Genomic DNA, 22,273 nt, shown 5'->3' with positions numbered 1-22,273 from the left:
CGAAATTTTGGTTTCTTTGCAATAATTAAAGGAGCACTGACACGATTTTGAGACATCGCAAAATGGACATTTTTTGCTTCGTTGGTATGCATGTGTCCACGCTGTCCACACACTGGAGTCGGAGAACACGTATAAAGTATTTAATTTGACTTTGAAGTTTTCGTCGCTGAGCATTTGCAAGCCAGCCACACTGCAAGGACATTATCCCGACAAGTCAAGACAGTTACTCCGAGTTCGCGAGTTCGGCGTCCTGCATGCAGCCTAAATCGTAGAAATCACTGTCAGGGTCACTGGACGACAATTCACTCATCGTTGTCTATTGCACCACGAGCAGATGACGGATTTCCCGCTAGTACGTCGCGAATTTCTGTATCTCCGTGACGACACACTGCTATGAAACGACACTGAGAAGCCACCCCCTCGATATCGAAACCGAAAGTGTCTTTTTAAGGTGGCGCTAAATAAAATATATAGGATGCATTCCCAGGCACCACAATAGTCGTTTTAGGTTTCTCGACACCAGTACTTTTATTTAGACCAACAATCCGAATTTTTTTAAAATTCGTGTCGGTACTCCTTTAAGCTTCTTGTGCTTCGAAAGGTAGTCTCCACAATAGACTCATTCAGAGCTATACTTTCTCGTCATGAGACGCACAGGAGTAGTGTAATAGCAAAGCACAAGAACTATCCGCGCCGAATGAAGTGTGAACAGCGCACCGAACGCGAGGCCAGTTCACGCCGTCTGCTGCCGACATCTAATATAGACAAGCGCATCCGGTTACCGATAGTTTTGCTTTTCTTTCCTTTGACAATCCATATTTTGCTTTGCCACTGGAGCGCCACGTTCATGCTTTCCACTGATCGCAACTGGCGCAGCGCAGTTTCTGTGGCAGCAGCGTGCGTGAAGCGGGCGTTCATGGCTCCCTTATAGAGTTTTCATCTTGCTTTCACCTCCGCCGTGTTATCAGCGCCTAGCTGAGATGCGAACAGAGGGCGGATAAAATAGCGAAGCTCCAGTGCACGTGCGTTCAAGTCACCCGAGAGGTGTTGCTGTTTCGAACTCAATCGGTCTGAGGACGCGAGAACGAGCTCTCACTGCGCCGTCTCTTACAACGAGCATCTCGAGTGCGCGCGCGCCTACTCGGTAGCTCCGCGCTCGTGGCCGCTGCAGTCACCAAAATATTTCAAAATTAACGTCTTCAGTGCCGGCGACACCTTTTTAGGTACCTGCTGGCATTTTACTAAAAAGAAATTCAATCCTGCCTGCATTTTATACACTTGATGGGCAAGAAGTCGGAATTGCCCATCCTTGCCTAAGGGTCTCATTGGAGGGGCCGTAACTATTAGTGCAACGACATTATGCAACATGTTTTTAATGATTGTGAAAGCTGATGTGGAGGAGAATAAGTGGACAAAGTTTAAGAAATTTAAAAAATGGGGTTTTTTTTTTAATTGTCGTCAGAAATTTCCATTGTTCGGTGTTTCCTTGAAATTAGCCCGATCATATCTCTTTACTGAAAAGTTATATAAATACAAGATTTGGCAGTTTGGTAGATAAGCATGCGAAGAACGTAATGCAGAATTTTTGACGCTCTGCCACAAGGATTTCTTGAGATAAAGACCTTCAAAGTAAAGAAAATTTTGCCGATTGGGCCATTTTTGAGGTTTTTTATAAAAACATCTACACTACACATAAAAATTAAAAATACCTGAGCAGAAGCAAAAACATGCATATATTTAGGTAAATAAATTTCAGCTACCTAACTTTAATATATTTTGTGCAATTCATAACGAAAGTTGGCCAAAACAGCAGAGCGGATGAGCGCTCCACTCCACCTCTGCGTCATTATTGATTTCCTGTGGTTTGAAAAAATTTTTGGCGGCAAAACAAATTGCGGACCTCTTCTTTCCACTCGTCAGGCAATAATATATAAAATTTTGAAATAAATTTGAGAGGTCGACCAGCCATCGTTTGTTCGATCTTACGTGGAATCACCCTACACGTGATCTGGCGTGTTTCTAAGGACACCCAACACGATGTACTTGTTACTTTGACAAAGTCTGGTCCAGCAGAAGAAACGTTCATGAAAATATACAGCGCCAATCTATATCTATACTCGTGAAAAAAATAGCACTTCTGCTAAGCTTTACTAAGAGCCAGCTCTTTGCACGTGTCACTTCAGCTTGGCACAGTATACCTTAGACCATGCAATGCATAACGTTCGCGTGTGCTAGAAGGCCCGACTTACGCCTTTTAATGAGCGGGTGCGAGTCGGGCCCGGCCCGCAGCCTCAAGCCCGGGCCCGGCCCAAGTCCGCGGCTTCAAGCCCGGGCCCGGCCCGGGCCCGCACTTTCAAGCTCGAGCCCAGCCCGGGCCCTCCGAAAAACGCTTCGGACGGCCCGGCTCCGCCCGCGGGCCGGGCCGGGCCCGGGCTTTCGGGCCGGCCCGGGCCCGTGCAGTGCTCTACTGCCACCTATCAACAAACGTACAAAAACAAGCGGCGCAGCAGTGGCTATGAAACCAACACACTGGCGAAGGACGGTGTGGAAAGCGTTCGCTCCACGAAAGGCGTGGGGAGCAGACGCGTCCTCGAATGATTGAAACGTCGTTCGCGCGATTAGTAACAGCGCTTTACTGACAAAGGATAGAGGCCCTATTTTAATGTATCGACAACTTGAGATCGCTCAGTTTTACAAGAGCACATCGCGAGCCCGCGCGACTTCCCGCGTACAGTGTTATGGGATTCATGCACTACAAGAAACACTGACCAATGCTATATGCAAGTAAAACAGGGTGAGCTTCTGAATATGTCAGACGATAACATTTAACTAATCGACGTGGCTACAGAAAGCCTCGCGAAGCTGAGAGTATGCGTACGCTGTGGGCTAGCACTGAAAGCGTGAGTTGCCGCGTATTTTCACGAAAACTTCGCGTCTCGCAAGAACGAATCAGATTTCTCGTGTCACGGAGGGCCCGGTTTGCTCACTGATGCAGGGAACATGCAAAGTCGTAGTGTTCCTTTCTTGCCAACACGTTAACACTGAGTTTAGCACAGCCGAACAAGGGAGCGACTGCATAGTGCTGCCATTTTATCGTCTACTAACCCTCCTCGAGAGGACGCTGCTTAATTCCACTTGGCGGCACGACAGTCTATGGGCATTGCGAATTAGGCGGGCATGACATCCTTCTAGATGAATGAACCCACTTTTACACACTGCCACGTCTCCGCCTGGCATTTTGATCCGGCTCCTTAGCGCCTTTAGCAACTCAGTAAATGGCGTCTCGTTAATATACATTAAAGCGAGAGGCATAGTTTGTGTAGTCTACGCCCGGCATTCATGCGAGGAAAACACGTGAACACTAGAACGCGTGAAGGCGTTATGCGTGCCTGTGGCACGAGCCTCTCTGGCCCGCCGCAGTCATAAGACAGTTTTAGTTTAACGTGTGTGGAGGAGTTGAGGTTGTGGAGCTCCTACCTGCGTGACTAAACTGCGCATGCATAGTACGGAGAGTCCGCCCGCGCGCCTTGCGTATGTGCGTGTAATTTCCGCTCTAGCGTTGCTTGCGCCATGTAGTAGGTTGCGGTCCTACGTGGCGCTTTCCTGAGACTACGAAACAATCGTTAGAGCATAGGCCAGCAAGTTTTAAGATAGCGGCACTCTATAGGAACGCTCCGCGCGGTTCCCCACACCTATGGCTTTTGAAAATGACTGCTTGAAGTATTGATAGGGAAATTTGTGTTACCCACTAGAAATCTGTGAAATCGTAGCCTATATTGCTTGTTGTTCGGACCCTTTCGGTGTCGAGCGCCACAACCACTAGACCACCGTGGGTAAAGCCAAGCTTTGGGCAAGTTACTTTTGCATAACGAAATAAGAACAGCGCCATTTTTCGACTATCTTGTGGTTTTGAAGAGCAACGCTGAAAACTTCCAATCTGCAAGCAAAAACCTGATCACACTGCTTGAATAATGTCTATCGCCACTGTCTACCACACACGAAATGCCGCGGGATAGCAGCATTAGGTTCCTAGATCTGCGGCAGACATTTTCGAATCAGCATACATGCTGGTGGTACGAGCCGCGAGCACAAAAACCATTGTTGGCACACGCATCATCACGAGCACGCGCGTTCGTGCGCGCGTTCACACACACACACACACACACACACACACACACACACACACACACACACACACACACACACACACACACACACACACACACACACACACACACACACACACACACACACACACACACACACACACACACACACACACACACACACACACACACACACACACACACACAAACACACACACACACGCACACACACACACACACACACGCGCGCGCGCGCGCGCGCACGCACATGCACAAACACACACACAAACACACAAAACGCTTGTCCGGGTCGTTTTTTGGGTCCCCTTATAGAAATTGCGCTGTTCCTATTTCTTAATGTAGCCAGCGGCAAATGGAATTTATTCCTTAAAAACCCAGGGTTACAGCTTTCACATGAGCTATTAGACCCAAGCTAACGAATTACTTCATTAACAGCATTATTCGCACAAAATAAAATGCATGAGAGTTCACTTCATTTCGAATGTTTCATACAGCCATCACATGGACGCAATTCCTGGAACCGTGTGCAATACCCTTGGCTAGGTCAGCCGTAACCAATACTCGGCAAACAAACCTACCAAATCATTTGCCTCTGCGACAAGGGTTTGTTCAAAAATAGAAGGTATGTTATTTATTTGCGACCACCATTAGTCACATCTCATCAATCAGCCCGAGTTAATTCAAAACAAGGCGACCTGCTTTATTACGAAAAATAACTCGCGAACAGCGATGAACTCGCGAAGGCGACTAAATCGGGGGCTTCCTACTCCGCTGGACCCAATCTAATAAAGGCAACAGACCGTGAAGACAAGGTTAAAAGGCTGTGGGCATCATCGCCCACCGACAGCAACTTGTTTTTTGTCCACCTAAATGATTCTTATTCATGTCATAATCACTGAAGAACAGCTTTAAAAACTACAAATAATGTACCCTCGGACTTCACTGGTTGTTGGCTTCGTTAGAGAGCCAACATCAAGTACGAGCAACCATAGACTCCCTCTATATTTGCTCTCTCTAGAAAATCGAGGAATGAGGGGACGACGGAGTAAGATAAGAGCGCTGACTGCGCCGCCTCGCAGCGTATTCGCGCGGGTTGAACAGTGCCGTACGGACACGGGGGGCCCATTAGCCTCTTCCTCAGTTCCTTCTCACGCTTTCGTACATGTTTTTTTTGACCCTTGTGCTGCACAGCTGTCGTTGCGTAGCACCATCTGTCGAAAGGCGTGGAAATCATGTCGAGACGCGTAGAGATTTATATTGGTTTTACTTAATGAGTTGTCACCTGTTGCGTTCCCGCAGCCACTCAGCGTCGCGGAGGCGCCGGCGCGGCGAATGAAGGAAGTGAATGGATGTGTGTCCGTTGCGCAAGCGAGGATGTCGCGGCATAGATTAAAGCGCATAGCTACTGTCCAGAATAGGGGGAATATAACGGAAAAGAGGTTTAATAGAGGAACTGAGGGACTTCATTCGTACCCCAATCGGGTGAACGCGCTATGGAGAAGGAAACGGCGTTGCTGAATGCGTTCGTTCCAGACGAACGGAGTCGGCGCTCCTGTCGATCTTAGTCTGTGTATAGGACTTCTTTCTCAGTTTGACGAGCTATACCACTGCAATTGAGTCATATTTCAGTGTATGCTTCGTAAGGCCCAGCCATCGTGCCTGCTAGCGCTTTGATCGTCCTAATAAATAGCAGCAGGGTGTGTCCAGATAAGATCGAACACGAGGTCCCGGTCACCATTCCCGATATTGATGAAATTTACTGCAGGTCTAGGCATTACACCCAGAACAATGGTTTCGCAGTTGGTTTTGCGAAAAAAAATTTGTTCGCCTGAAAAAAAAAAATATACAAATTTTGGCCGCAAAAAAACACTTTTCCGCCAATTTCGCGATTTCTGAATTTTGAGCGCACCTAGGGGAAAAACGGTGGATTTCTTCGTCACAATATTTATTCCCCTTAAAGGACAAGTGAAATACGATCTTATGAGTCTTTTATTTCCCTCGCTTGTCAGGGCACTTTTGAAGAAAAAAATCACAAACTTGGCAAATCGCACAAAGTACCTTTATTTCAGGAATTTACTGCTGCATGCAAGTTAAAGTGAGGATAATAAAACTCGGTACATAATAACTTTGATACTTTCGCTCTCTTTTAAAATAATTTGCTTGGTTTTATCGCGTTCTGTTTCACTTGATAAGTGGGCTGAAACGTAAGTGATTTACCAAAAATGCCGAACTTTGAAAATGATTTTCTCAAAAAGGCCATTTTTAATTTTTTTTAAAATTCCTCTGATTGAAGTCAAGGACGTCATCTGCAATTCTCCAGAAAAAGACGTTGCATTATTTTGGTTGCTAACAAGTTATAGTGCGTCGAATGTGACCATACCAGCCTAGCGGCCGCGTCGTTCGTTATGTGCTGAAACTCGGATATAAGTTGCTAAAAATACTTGTACGTGACTTAATCACAAATCAGTAGCTCCACACCAACAAATGCGCAGCCAGGTGTCATGGTTCAGCAAGCTTTGTCTTGCGATGAGCCGCTTGAGAAGCCCGCAGCAGCGGCCGCTCGATGCTGCGGGCACTCATATTACATGAGTGCCACTTCGACTGCGGATGAGCCCCGCTTGCGCGCCAAACTACGCTCAGAGGACAAACGAGAGAAGGAATGCATCACTGAGAAAGTTAAAGGCCGTTAAGTGCCAACAAATGTCATAATATGCAACGAAAACTCTGCCGGCAATTTCCCAGTGAGCGCCTTCATTACAGCATGCATGTATTTTTTTCCCTGCTGTTATGCGCGAAGCCGCAAAATATCGTGTAAACGCTCGACTTGCGTTGGATATTCTATCTGTGGACGCACAACAATACAGCATTGTAAAAGCGGTTCTTTAATGAAGCAAAGGACTTGGACAGACTTCTTTTCACAGCCGGCTGACAAGTGTTCTGGCACGAGATGAACAACTGCAGTTTGAGTTGTTCGACCATCGGAAGCACGTATGACAGTTTTCTTTAGATGTCAATGGCTTTCTTTTGTGTCATATGTTGCTCATAGAATGAAACTAATTATCTTTAGGCCATCAGAAGAGAGAAAGCAACACATGAGCGCACTACTGGAGGCGCTCACTGGGAAATTGCCGGCAGAGTTTTCGTTGCATACTATGACATTTGTTAGCACTTAACAGCCTTTAACTTTCACAGTGATGCATTACTTCTCTCGTTCGTCCTCTGAGCGTAGTTTGGCGCGCAAGCGGAGCTTATCCGCATTCGAAGCGGCACTCATGTAAAGTGAGCGCCCGCAGCATGGAACGGCCGCTGCTGCGCGGGTTTGTCAAGCGGCTGATCGCAAGACTAAGCTTGCTGAACCATGACACCTGGCTGCGCATTTGTTGGCGTGGAGCTGCTGATTTGTGATTAAGTCACGTACAAGTATTTTTAGCAACTTATATCCGAGTTCCACCACATAACGAACGACGCGGCCGCTAGGCTGCCATGGTCACATTTGACGCACTATAACTTGTTAGCAACCAAAATAATGCAACGTTTTTTTTTCAGCAGAATTGTAGATGACGTCCTTGACTTCAATCAGAGAGATTTAAAAAAAAAATTAAAAATGGCCTTTTTGAGAAAATAATTTTCAAAGTTCGGCGTTTTTGGTAAATCACTTACGTTTCAGCCCACTTCAAGTAAAACAGAAGGCGATAAAACCAAGCAAATTATTTTAAAAGAGAGCGAAAGTATCAAAGTTAATATGTACCGAGTTTTATTATCCTCACTTTAACTTGTATGCAGCAATAAATTCCCGAAATAAAGGTATTTTGTGCGATTTGCCAAGTTTGTGATTTTTTTCTTCAAAAGTGCTTCGACAAACAAGGGAAATAAAAGACTCATAAGATTGTATTTCACTTGTTCTTTAAGGGGAATAAATATTGTTACGAAGAAGTGCACCGTTTTTTCCCTAGGTGCGCTCAAAGTTAAGAAATCGCAACATTGGCGTGAAAGTGTTTTTTGCGGCCAAAATTTGTATATTTTTTTTCAGGCGAAAAAAATTTTTCTTCGCAATACTAACTGCGAAACCATTGTTCTGGGTGTAATGCCTAGACCTACAGTAAATTTCATCAAAATCGGGAATGGTGACCGGGACCTCGTGTTCGATCTTATCTGGACACACCCAGCACTTCCTTGCATGCACTAATTCTTTGAGGTGATCACTAGCCTATTATCTGGCGATCTATTTCTAAAATATGCTACCAAATGAAATCACCTCAGCTCTAAGTCCTAATGGCTTCGTGACTCAACTAAAACGCGACATTCGAGTGCACACGTATTATCCTCTCGCTTGTTTATGAAAGATTCAATTGTGTCCTTGCAAACTCTCATAAAAAAAAATTATATTCCTTGCGTTCTGAGGAATGAGAACAAAGCACAAAAAGACGGAGCACAAGAAAAGACGCACAGATGCAGCGCTGTTTGTGGGCGTGTTTCCTTTTGCGCTGTTTTATCTTCCCTCAGTATGAACCAACTTGCCCAAGCATCCGTCCTTGCCTTCAAAGGATTAGGATGCACGTACTTTATGCTTTTTACGAATATTTATATGCAGTATTCTGTTGAACTGTTTACACATCGGGGCCTTCTAGCTGCTGAGTTGTCTACCTATTCTTCCTACTTCCTCGCGCCCCTTGGTCTCAAGCGCCGTCGAGGAGGTATTCGTGCTTATGCCATCTCTACATATTTTTATTGTCACGACCGCTTCACTGTGATCCTCATTGCACACATTTCAGGTCACTGTCTTGATTTTAATACCTATATGTTTTACCCGCCTTTAGCGCTAGGAATTTTAAGGCCCCTATACAGCCATTTAACACAAGCATTGTTCACATCCCTTACATATCGGAAATCAAGGATCAATGTTACTTTTTCATCACTGTTCAAAGCGCTCTTTGGCCAAACATGGCCCTGGCGCCATTAAACTCAACACATCATCATCATCTATTCTTCCTACCTTCAACGTCTGGGGCGGACTGTTTCACTGGCTATGGTCTTATTTTGATTTGTTTCCTTTTTGACAGTTCTAAAGAGCGAGCTGTAGCCTAAGTATAAGTCACATATCCTTCTAGTTTTTTTTTTATTTTAGCACGTGCTATATACACGATTGTGTGTACTGTAATTACCGCTGGTTTATTGCATGACCTCTGTGTAATGGGTCTTTGGGCCCTTAGGCATTTGAACAAAAAAAAAAGACTGATAAGAGTTTTGTAACATGAAATGTTGGGCCTGTTATGAATGTTTGATGAACAACATCACAACCACAGCGCCGTTTATACACGCCTGTTTCTGCAGAAAGTAAAGCAGTTGTATGTCAGCGCCTCGTCCACCCTTCTTTTCGTCCTCGTCTCCGTAGTTTCCCTGTGTTCCATTGTCAGAAATACGTTTTTCTTGTTTTATATCGGCACCAAGAAAGCGACACAAGCCTAGGAAATTTCTAAACATATTATACATGCTTTTCACTACCATCTGTGAAGCAAATAATGAAATGAGGGAGTGGATATACAGTTAATTTAGAGTTTCCTCCGTGAACAAAGTTGTCATATTTAACCATAAACTACGTACGCTAGTTCTAATACGCGGCACGCTTTTGCCGATTACTTTCACTTCGTATATACTTCTGTGGTATATATCGGAGGCCACGCAACCCTTTATTTGCCCTGATTTTAGCCGGTTTATATACGGCAATGCGAATCTACTTCCCTTAATAATTCTTACTGCGAAGCTGTATGTGACCCGACTGCATTTGAACACTAATATATCACTCATTTACGTGGTCATCAGACGTTTTTGCCAGTGACCTCTTACGAAGCGTATGTAGCAGCCTGCCACAATTTCCAGCGGCGAATGCTCCGAAGAAGCAGTGCCCATTAATAAACAGGTTCAAAGGTACTGCCAGCATTCCTACAGCAACATAAGAGAGCACGAAAAACGGAGAATCGACTGAGGCGCTCATTTCTGCTTAGCTAAAATGTCATTGTGACTTCGTACATATCATTGGAGCACATCAGTGTGCATCATAATCTGATCTTCACTTTATCAACAATGTAAATATTTGTCATCGGCATTCGAAAATAATCAGGAGCTTCCATAGCGTATGAGTGTATATGCAGACCTGCCTCCCGAAGAGCCTTGTTGAAATGAGCAACAACAGTTTCGCCAAGTTCAAAGGTGACACGGTTGAAACAACAAGGAAATGCGTGTGTAGAAAGCTAAAGAGAATGAAGCGAACCTGAACAGAGAACGGCGTTTTAGAGCTCAGCTCTTAAGCGCCCGTTCCTGCGTTGAGGAGCGTCGCCTTCGTCGGCGTAGCTGACGGAGTGAGTGATGACGAATGATAGCGAACGTGGAGCACAGCGAGCCGGTGTGTGAGCGTCTGCAATGCGTTCTGCCTGCTGGCGCTTCCTGCGACAGCGCAACGCATGCCTGTCGCGCACGGGCACAGAAAAGTGGGTTGACCGGCGTGGCTTGGGAAAGGAAGACGCACGTTGGTCGAAGGGACACTTTGTGTGTGGAACGCTCTAGAGGACTCGTCTTTTTCCATCTAGTTCTCCGGGCACAAGTTCATCCATGATAACAAGTTTCAAAGCGCAGCTCTAGGGCGCCCATTCTTGCGTTGAGCGGCGTCAGATTCGTAACAATCGGCAGAGCGAACGAGGACGAAAGAGCGAACGCGCAACGCAGCGGAGGATGAATGACGGCGATGGCGAGGAGAGCGCGAAGAGGTGAGAACGACGTTGATGAGGCGACAGTTTCCGCGTCGGCTACCCGAGGTGCCATAGTAGTCGGGGCCACTGATTTCCATTAGGGGGAGCTGGATTGCACATTGAGTGCGCGGGCGTGTAGCTGCCGGAAGTCGCCAGCATTGTCCCGGAAGCAAGCGCGCGACCACTCGATTGCTGTTGGACGGCCAGCGTTTCTTTTTTTCTTTCTGTTTTGTAACGAGGCGAAACAGCACACACCTTTCTTGTTCAACTCCTGTTACCTTAAATATAGAGTTTTCATCTTTCTTTTTTTTTTTCGTTTTCAGACTCAGTTCCAATTCCATGCCCACGTCGTGAATACCTGTGCAGGGTCAAACAGCTTCGCAGTGCTATGCTGAAAATGAGCTGGTGAATGCGGTAGCGCCAGGACTAGGCCTTCCTCGGCTGCGTAACGTAGCAGGATGTTGAATACGGTGGAGCTACCCGCTTTGTGCATCTTCAGGAACACTACCCTGCGGGCAGGTAGGCAGGACGGCGCACCAGGTGCAGTGCAGTTGTAGGGTGGAGTCGCAATCCTCTTGGCTCTACAAATAAAGAAATGTACCGGTGATGTTGGATGACCTATTCAACAATTTGCAAAATTTGCAAGACCGTTGCCCGAGTTACTGTGTAATGTTTCTCTGTAGGTATGCGAGTTGCTGTCAGTAGCGCTTAGGAATCCTTACCGCCTCAACTCAAGTATGGCTGTCGTCTACACTTTGGCACAAAATATAAACATATCAGAATAGAAACTTTAGCTGTTAATAGGGGGAATGAGGGGCGGCGTCTCAAGCTACGATATCATCAAAACTACGTAGCCTAACAGTGCAATATAGGCGTGGGATGAATAAAAAATAAATGAATAAACTAAAAGGCAGTTTTAGATAAGGCAGGACGACAATGGGCCCGGTATTTGAACGCTGGGAGTATAACGAATCTATCTGCTCATATAAAACTCATGTAGTAGTTTCGCGAACTGCGACTACGTTAGGGATTATAACAATATCTAGCTCTTTTGCTTGTTTTTCATGAGTTTCATGCACCAAATTCAGGCTCTTCTGTCGGCCTGCTTGAGCGTGCGATGTAGCGTGTCTTGGCGAAATATTGCAATACGAAAATAAGAGAATAAGTTATGGTAGTTTGGCACTAGTGGTGCCTTTTCCCTTCTTCTTTTTCATTTTTCCTTCTCTTTCTTTTTCTTTCTCCCTTTTCATTGAATCAATTTTTTATATCTGTTTATTTTTACTGATTCCGCTTTGTCGCTCTTTTTATCATTATTTGACTTTCTTTCTCTATCACTCTGCTTTTTTCTTTCTCTTTCATTGTTTCTCTTTATTTCTTTCTCTTTCTGTCTTGCTCTCTCTTTTTTATTTAGTTTTCGTGTCTCTCTCTTTCTAGCTCTTCCCCTGCCTTTCTATCTGTCTATCTATTTCTCTCTCTCGCTCTGTCTCTGCTTCTTTCTTTCTCTCGTTGTTTCCCTTTCTGTCTTACTATTTCCATTAGGAGTGGAGCTCATTAAGCTTTTCGTTGCACCAGGTAGTGCGAACAGGAATAATCATCATCGTGAACCGGTACGCGCTAGCTTCGTCCACTTCAACCTCTGCTTCCATTCCACACACAAGCTGGGACTCATCTTTCCTTTCTTTTCTTGCTAGTAGAGAGTTTTAGAATTGGAGACCAAAGAAGCTAGGGGAGCCGAGAAATTTCCCAGCCGCCAGGGCGCATGCCCAGAACCCAAGCCACTCGTGGGCCCTTGCGATCGCGTTGACCCAAGATATGGTGGCTAGCCACCATACCCAAAACCCAAAAATCGAAAACTAGCGTGGCTCCCCAAGGCGTCTTGGGTCGCGAGCGAGACGACGCAGTCAGCGCGGGCCATGACGCAGTATGGCCCGCGTCTCGAAAATTTTTATTTTTTCCATGTGTGGCACCCCATGCATTTGACCTAACGCAGCCTGCGTTTGACCCAGTTATCACACTCTGCTGATCCTCCGAACGCAAGAGCAGCCTACGCTACGCTGCTTGGAGACCCACCGTCTTCTGTCTCAATTAATAGCCGAGCTCTTTAAGCTTTTCGTTGTCCTGGGTAGTGTGAACAGGAATTATCATCCTCGTGCACCGGTATGCGCTTGCTTGGTTATCTTCAACTTCTGCTTCCCTCCCACATGTGCGCCGATTTGTCTGGTGTAAAACCTATTTGTCCGGTGTAAAATACAAAAACTATAACGAGCGAGTCTTTATGTGAGTATAAATCACATAACATCACCTAAGAAGTAGTCACTGAACCGAAATCATGTAACATCACGTAACAACTAGTCACCGGACTAAAATTGCGTATTAGTCACTTGACTAAAATCACGTAGCATTACGTAATAGCTAGTAATGTGTCTAAATCACGCAACATCACGTAGCATCTAGCCATGTGACTAACATCTCGCAACAACTAGTAGAGTGGCTAAATATCCCGTAACATCACGCAACATCTAGTCACGTTACTAAAAGTCACGTAACATTTAGTCACGTGACTAAAATCACGCAAGATCGCGTAATAGCTAGTCACGTGAGATGTTTCCTCCGTAACCCACGTAGTACCAGTCACAAGACTAAAATCACAACATCACGTTAGAGGTAGTCACGTGACATGCCTAGCCAAATCTGCCGTACTTAGTGCTAGTAGCAAAAGCTGAGCATCTCTAGCGAAAGCTTGGCATTGCTAGAAAATTTGATAGCTTAAACAGCTTCGGTGTTGAAATATTTCACCATCTCCCACAAAAGGGAACCATGTGGGGATGCGAAGGAGCGCATGGGTCGACTTGAGCTCCGTTCTCTTACGGGCACCTTGCCCGATGTTAACGCGTCCTTGCATGTGGAGCACACCATGTATTCACTGTAGTTGCTGTTGCTGTTACTCGTCCCGAACTCTTGTTGTAGCCCGCCACGTGGGTTCATCGCGCATCTGCAAAATCTCGTTCCCCGGCGCCATCACGGGATTGCTGAGAGAGTGTAAGCGGGACAGGCCACAGCGTCTTACCCAACCCCTTACACAGGGCCGAACGCACTAGCACGTGTCAGCACACTTGGTTTTGTCTGCGTTACGCCAAGCTAGGACAGCATACGGCAGCCCGGGCCCCTAACGTGCTCTGCACGTATCATCATCAAGGCGGTCGAAGAACAAGACGAAGAAGACTTCTCCTTGGCGCGAGCGAGCGCTCAATATGTTACAGACGGCTATGGTAGGTTTTAGAAAGCGGACGCTCGCCAGTGGAACTATGGACAAAGCCCAGCGCAAAAGCTGCTTCGCATCTAAAAGATGCGGGCCGTGTGTTGTGGAAGCGAAGTAGAAGTTTAAGAGGACGAAGCGAGCGCACACCGGTTCACGATGATGATCATTCCTCTTCGCTAGAGATGTGCGCCGCCGCGCCGCGCCGCGCCGCCGCCGCCTGTTTATGCTCACGCCGCTGGCGCCGCCGCGGAAGTCCCGAGAGAGATCACGTCGCCTCCGCCGCCGCACAATAAATGCAGCGCGCCGCCGTTAGTCTTTTCTCTTAACGCGAACGGGCAATCGGCACATAAAACACATAAAGCACCGAGGAAGTTCTTCTTGATGAGCCTATGCAAGGGACTGCCCATTTCAGCCGCCGCTGATTGGCCGGAGCTCGGCAAAGAGCACGCTCTCTGTTTCCGGTCTTCTCCTACAACGTCATTTTGACGTCACGAAGCTTTCACAACTCTCGACAAAAATGAGGGGTACGGAATGTGCTTCAACTACGGAGGAAAAAGAAACAGCAGATAGCGGAGGTAGTTGTTAGGTAATGATGTTAAAAAGACAGGAGAGAAGTCAAGAAAATGAAGTTGTTTCTCACGTTCACCCCCACGTGTGCCCGATTGATAGGTGTCGATTTCGCCTGGGAATGCGCAGCTAAGTATTTGCGTCTACCTCCTTTTCCACCGCTGTATGATGTTCAAGTTGTTAGCGGCACTTGCGGTGCCTTGACTACTGTCTTGGGTCCGTGTTTGTCGCCCTGTCTTTTTAGAGGGCCCCAAAACAGCCTCTGAAAATACAAAAAACGCGCAGTTGGCTCTAAGTCGTGCAAAGCTTGGCACAGCGAAGCACAGGCCCGTCGCCGCTCGTACTTTCTGTCTACCAACACGTCTAGATTTGATATCCGCGGCTTCCTCTTCGAGAGTAAAGACATCCCCTGAAATTTTTTCATGCTTTAACCTTTCGGGTGGCAATGAAATACTTTCACGCATTCACAGCGACACTAATTGCCAAAGTTAGCCGTTATACACAAAGACGCCCCCCGAAAAAAAATTCCTCGGTACGACCCTGCGCACTTTCTTCGGACGCCCCATGACTCTGGACACGATCGGGCGCAGCGCAAGGCTATGCACTATAGAGCGGAGGTTGCAGGCGATGTCTCTGTCCGTGGGCGTGGCTTAGATACCGCGCATGCGCGGCTTCGCCAAGTGGTGCGGTATCTAGTAGTTGGACGATGCGATGCTTACTTCCACTATCTTTCTATCTTTTTCTCTCTCTCTTCTTTCTCTTTCGTCTCTCTCTGTCTCTCTTTCTTTTCGTTCTGCCGTTCTTTCGCTCTATTTCTTTCTTTCTCATTCTTTCTGTGCTACGCTTTACTCTCTCCCCTCCTCCTTTCCCTCCTCCTCACCGTCACATATCTTCTCCACATGCTCACTTCCTATTCCAACCGCCTAGCTACTCTATAGTGAACAAGGTTATGCTACGCTCTCCTAGCGTGCCTGAATAGCCGAGTGGGAGGACGCTCGAGCGCCGACGGATCGAGGGAAGGCGGGTTCGAATCAGGCCTCATGAGGAATTTTTCTCTTCCCTTATATTTTTGTTTCCGTCTCTCTGTTTGTTTCGTTCTTTATTTCTCTACCTCTCTCCCTAACTCGTTCTCTCCCCCATTAGGGTTATTACAGGCCCCTCCGTAGTTGGGCCTGCCCAAATTCTTTGGAACATACCCGTTTTTGGGCACGCTCAAACAATTACGCCGAGCTAGAACTGCTTCGCTATTAAAAAACGAGCGCCTTATTCTCTCGTGGCGTTTCTCGTCCTTGTGGCGCACGTAGTGAGAGAGAGCTAGAGAGAGAGAGAATAAGAATAAAAGAAAGGCGGGGAGGTTAATCAGGGCTGAGCCCGGTAGGCTAGTGACGCCAGGACGGTGATTCACCTGACATAATTCGGGCACATACTCTCGATTGGTTCATGGTTCATATACAAGAAAAATTACACCATCTCCCGCTAAAGGGGACCATGGGGCGATGCGAAGCTGGAGCACTTGCACGATCGCCTTCCGTTGGCGTTCGTTGGTCATGCTACCGACCTCGCGTCGTGGAACGCGAAGAGGGACGCTACGCGCGTCGTATCTTCCATCTAGCCTCGCCGTTAATTCTCACAGCGCGAGCGGGGAACGCGGTCGACAGGCGGGCGAGAGGGGGCAGCGTAGGAGATGAGAGAGAAGGGGAGGGGACGCGCATGCGCTCGAGCTCATCGCGGCGTTGCGCAGGAGAGAATTTCGGCATGTCTAGCCCGCGTTTCAGAGGAAGAGTGGAAAGGGGGAGGGGACAGGGGAAGTGGAAAAGGGGGTGCGGGAAAGTGGAGAGGGGAAGGGGAGAGGGTGAGTGGAGAGGGGGAGGGGAGAGAAGGTGTGTGGAGAGGGTATGCGCATGCGCAGTAAGGGTGGTCACGCCGCACACCACCACCACCACCACCACCGGATTGAGCTCCGCCTTAAGATACTTCGCATCTAAAATATCACTTGTGAATTGGCTCCCACCCTACTTTGCCATGCAGTCGCCCACCCGTTCTTCCTTGTCTCGCATGACCATCGTGCGCGATCAACTGCTTTCGCTCCATTCTGTGCGTTTGCGACTGCGCAAGCGGATATAACGGGGTGTAGTGGACAAGCGCGAAATCGTCATAGGCTCGATGCTTAGTGGTGACATTGTACGCGTGTTTTATAAACATGTGGCGAAAAGATATCGCCTGTATGAAGAGTAGTGAAAGCGGGAACGAAAATAATGAAAAAGGTGCTGGATTATTTGGTTCTTTCAACGGACGAACTTTTTACAGCGAAGGCAATGCAGCTCTCAAGAAAAAAAGCGAGCCCGCATTCCCGGTTCTTCTATATATTTTTATTGCGATATCAATTATATAGACACTTTGGGCAGGTTTTAACCGTCGCCGTCATGTTGCGTATAAAGCCCAATGCTATAGTTCATGGGTAAAATACAGCACAAACCGGACGATTAACACAAGGAAGACACGGGATTGAGGAAGACACGGGATTAATTGACGCTCGGGAAATTGACAAGGCAGGTTCGTTGTGCGTAAGCGCTCCTTCGATCTTAATAACAAAAAAAGAACTTGAATTTTTGTCAGCACGTAGGGGATGAATTTTTATGTTCTGGAAGAGATGACGCAGTGGCGCACGTGTTTGTGGTAAGGGCTTTTTTGTTTTCTTGATCTGTTATTTTTGGGAGATATCTTGTCTGATTTTGATCGTTTTTCATAAATAGGTAAGCTCGCCCAAGAATAAACTGTTAGAAGTCAGCACTCTGCCGCGTGTCTTCCTTGTGTCAATAGTCTGGTTTGTGCTGCATTTTACCCATGAACTATGCATCACCAACTAGCCTTCCAGCAAATGTTATTGAAGTTCCAATGCCATAACATCACTCCGCGCATCGTATCTTCTACCATCGAGTGAAAGCTGCCGAGCGCTGGCGAGGAATACGGCTGCCGCAGAGATGAAACAAGCTGGACATTTTCGTCGCACGGAGGGCGCATACGATACTATCTGCCCGTGTGCCAAGCCTGTCGTCGATTGCTCCTTAACGGGAAATGAAACGTCCCGCCCGTCTTTCGCTGGACGAAGGAGTATGAACGGACGCAGGGGAAGGGGGAGGGGCTGCGTGGCTCGAGTAGCAACTGTGAACATTAACTATAGGCCGCAGTCGGGAGCTCTGGCGTGCGCGCTGTCTCGGCAGTTATCAGCAAACGGCTCGATTACCTTCTACACGCTGTGACCTCACCACTTCATGCTGTAACCACCTATACGGTAAACTTAACGAAAACCGCTTCTCTCCTGGGAGCGGCCGTATTCTAATACACCAGCGTTTTGTAGCGTTACGAGAGGTCGGATTAAAAGGTCAACTACTACCCATAGTTCGTACAACATTACGACATATTTCTATCGCATTCACAGCTTCGCTTTTTCGTTGAAATATGTTTTTTTTTCGAACTTCAAGGGATAAAATCCTCTCCCCACGATCTCTCAAATCTACCCCCCTCCATCCGTGCGCCGCGCCGCCGCCCATCCGTTCAACCCCGCGCCGTTCACGCGCCGCTGCCGGAGGTGGAAACACCGGCGCGCCGCCGCCGGCAATTTTGGGACCGGCGCACATGTCTACTCTTCGCCCTACCCGGCGCAACAAAAAGCTTAAATACCTCCACTATTTATATCAAGGAAAGGAAAAAAAAGGTGCGCGCCATGTGTTGTGGAAGCGAAGCAGAAGTTTAAGAGGAAAAAGTGAGCGCATACCGGTTCACGATGATGATCATTGTTGTTTGCATTTGCAATTCCTGTTCGCACTTGAAGAGCTCCGCTCCTAATGCTAGTTTGGTATTGCCACATTCTATCATGCATAGGAATCCTCCGTGGCTCATGGTAAAGATGGACAGCGCAAATTACACAACTGCGGAAATACAGGCAAGGGGGAACTGAGAAAACTGTTGCGAAGCCTTGGAACTGAGTGATGCGTTGCGCTCTCCAGCGCGTTCTTGTGGGTCGTCCTCTTTGGCTCCTCCTGAAGGAACGCCGCTCGCGCTGAGAGTCCGTGCTGTGCCTTGAATGTCGCATTTGCGCATTGTTGCTGAGAGCCGTGAAATAAACATCTTAATAAAGCGAAAGAACGACGAACGCGAGCAAATCTGTGCTTGGCGCTGCTCATCTTCATCATGAACGTAAAATGACTTGGCCATATCGCTATTCATATGCCGCTGTGGCTCTTGTACGCTTCCGTAAAGAAATAAGAAGGCGTTGCTCTGGTCTTGTTACTGGAAATATGTGAACTCGTGGCTCTCTTGCTTCGGCCATGACATTACTTATAGAGGTACTGGGTATACATGCCCTTTCGCTCTTAAAGATGACGAAGACGCTGAAAAAGAGAAACAAGCCCGAAGTTCCCAAGCAGATTCTCTCAACATAGACGGTCTTGGAAAGACGCAAGCCAGTGCCCGCAGCTAAGACGCGTCTCAACGCTGCTCTCGTCCAGAGGAAAACCAGCATCGTGTCTCATCGAACGCTTCGTGCGACTACTGTGGTTACTCGGCGCACTCTCGCCAAGATTGCCCGGCGAAGAAGGCTACATGCAACTTATGCCACAAAAAAGGACACTTCGCTGCAGTTTGCCGTTCCAGGAAGAAGCGTCTCAGTCACGTTCAGCTGCTCGTGGTAAACGCCTTCCGCGAACGTGGTCGTTTCGTCAGCGTGCAAGTCAATGGACGCGCACTTCGCTTCAAAGTGGACTCGGGTGCCGATGTGTCTGTTGTCCCTATGACGTTCCAGGGATGCCCAGCTTCGCTTAACACGCCAGAAGGTGAGCAACGTCTTAGGCTGGGACGCAAAACACTAAACCTCATCGGCACGTTTTCCGCAACGTTGACCTGGCATTCTCGCTCCATACGCTCCATGCAACTCTACGTGGTGCATGGTATCGACACACCTCTCCTTGGTTACGAGGAGATTGTTGGTCTCGGAGTCATGCAATTCGTTGACGATGTACCTCAAGACCACAAAATTGCTACGCTTCAATCTGCGCCTCAAGCCGCACCTCCACTCTTCTCAGGCTTGGGTGCAATGCCTGATGATTATCACATTCGCGTCAAGCCAGGAGCGGTGCCATTCTCCTTGCCCGTACCAAGATAGATCCCTATACCAATTTTAGGAGTAGCGAAAAGTGAGCTTGACAAGATAGAGCGAGAAGGGGGGATTCGACGTGTTGAGAAACCAAAGCCGTGGTGCGCTGGACTTGTAGTCGTTCCGAAATCATCTTGGGGTTATCGACTGCGTGTGGACTGAACAAAACTTAACCAAGTGGTACTCCGTGAGCGCCACCTATGCCAACGGTCGACCAGGTGATTGGACAGATTGGACCAGCAACAGTATTCTCCAAGCTGGATGAACAAGCAGGATTCCACCAGGTGCGACTCTATGAAAGCTCGAAAGAGCATACAAGGTTTATTACTCCTTTAGAACTTTACTGCAACTTCCGCCTGCCATTTGGAATAACATCTGATCCGGAAGTTTTCCAGCGTCAGATATCTCGAATTCTTGAAGGAACCGAAGGATGCGTCAACATGGTTGACGATATTCTGGTGTTCGGCAGAGATAGAGCGGAGCACGACCACCGTCTTCGGGTTGTTCTTCAGAAACTTCAAGATGGCGGGACCACTTTGAATGCCTCCAAACTCGCCTTTGGTATTTTGGCAGTGATATTTCTTGGCGTCATCGTCAGTGCTGATGGCGTGCCACCTGACCCAGACAAGGTAGCTGCCATTTCGGAGTTGCAGCCGCCGACTGATTGGCTGAAGTTCGACGCTTCTTTGGCATACTCAACCACATTGAACGCTTCTTGCCGAACCTCTCGACTGTGACTGCACAGATTAGGCTGCTGCTGAACTACTTGGAGCTGGAGACCTGCTCAAGACACAGCCTTTGAGTTGCTGAAGCAAATCGTGACTTCAAGTGTCTGTGTAGCCGGGTATAACCCTGAGCTTACAACAATTGTATCTGCAGACGCTAGCTGTTAAAAACGGACTTGGAGCCGTACTTTTGCAAGACCAACCAAATGGTGAAAGACGTGCAGCCGCTTTTGCATCAAGAGCTCTCACAACTGCAGAGCAGAAATACAGTCCAATAGAAAAGGAAGCTCTGGCTGCTGCATGGGCGTTCCAAAGCTTCGACGAGTTCTTGCGGGGTCTCCAGTTTATCAGTGAGACCGATCACCAACCGCTTGTCAAGTTGCTTGGTTCAGCTGACCTCGATGTCATGCCGCCGGGGGTGGATCGTTTTCGGATACGACTGCTTCCGTACCAGTTCTCCGTCAGGTACATACCAGGCAAATTCCTAGCCACTGCAGACACGCTGTCAAGGGACCCTCAAGTTTCACCTCCAGTTTCAGCAAACAACGTGGAACTCTTCGTATCCCAGGTACTTGCGGCTCTTCCCTCTACTTTGGCAGTACGTCTTGATAACTCAAGAATGTGGTAACTTCGTAGACTACTGCACTAGAGGCTGGCCCGGACATGATCGGTTACCCCTTAACACGAATACTTTTTGGAAACGTCCCAGCAACTTCTCTGTCTGTGAAGGCTTGTTAATGATGGGTGAACGGCTCGTTCTACCAAATGTTTTGCGCAACATGCTGGAATTGCTGCACGATGGCCATCAAGGCATCAACCGGGATTTGGCTTTAGCCAGAAGTTCGCTCTGGTGGCCCAGTATCACTAGCCAGCTCAAGACAGCCATATCCAACTGTCGCTCTTGTGCTACCACTAGAATCCAGCCATCTGAGCCTCTAATCTGCACTAAGACTCCATCATCACCTTGGTAGCAAGTCGCCTTGGATTTATTCCATCTGGATGGTCAAGATTTCTTGCTTGTAGTGGACTACCGCTCTAGATATCCGGAAGTTACTTCGCTGCGCTCCACGTCGGCTGATGCTGTCATCCTTGCAACTAAAAACATTTTTGAACGGCATGGCATTCCAGATACCGTGATCAGCGATAATGGGTCACAGTTCGCTTGCACAGCATTTCAGTACGTTGCCGAGGTATATGAATTCCGGCACATTACAAGTAGTCCCCGTTATCCGCAATCCAACGGGGAATTAGAGTGCATGGTCCGCACCATTAAGGACATGTTTAAGAAAGCCAACGATCGATTCTTGGCATTACTCGCTTACCGTAACACCCCAGCTATCTGCGGTTATAGTCTAGCTGAGCTCCTGATGGGACGCTCCCTTCGGACGCGAATCCCAGTTCCGAGAAAAAAGCTCAGGCCGGACTCGCCGTCGACCAATGACTTTGAAGGCAGGGACAGAAGACAACGACAAGCTCAGGCAAAGGATTTCGATACACACCACGCTTCAAAGAATCTCCGTGCCCTGAAAGAAGGGGAGGAAGTGTGGGTGCAAGAGGCCAAAGTGTTGGCTACAGTTCTGAGTCCTACTCAAAGGCCACTCTATTTTGTGGTCCAGACACCCAACAACGTCCTAGTCAGGAATCGTCGTCGTCTTGTCCGAAGCGTCAGTTCCCCGTCTACTTTATGCACTCTACCATCT

The 22,273-nt window shown here is 47.7% G+C and overlaps 1 protein-coding gene across 1 annotated transcript in view; it reads right to left on the bottom strand.

Annotated features, from left to right (window-relative positions):
- Window positions 1-21,044, bottom strand: part of LOC119391900 (galactose-3-O-sulfotransferase 4) — a 37,289-nt gene extending 16,245 nt beyond the window's left edge. Inside the window, exons 1-2 of the mRNA XM_037659550.2 lie at window positions 20,971-21,044; window positions 11,229-11,451 (exon numbers count right to left, since the gene is read on the bottom strand). Coding sequence (XP_037515478.2) covers window positions 11,229-11,451; window positions 20,971-21,044 — 297 coding nt within the window. The remainder of the gene's footprint in view (window positions 1-11,228; window positions 11,452-20,970) is intronic.
- Between the last annotated feature and the right edge of the window lie 1,229 nt (window positions 21,045-22,273).

This window comes from Rhipicephalus sanguineus, chromosome 4, assembly GCF_013339695.2.
Source record: "Rhipicephalus sanguineus isolate Rsan-2018 chromosome 4, BIME_Rsan_1.4, whole genome shotgun sequence".
Taxonomy (NCBI): domain Eukaryota; kingdom Metazoa; phylum Arthropoda; class Arachnida; order Ixodida; family Ixodidae; genus Rhipicephalus; species Rhipicephalus sanguineus.
This window is presented reverse-complemented; position numbering and strand designations above follow the sequence as displayed.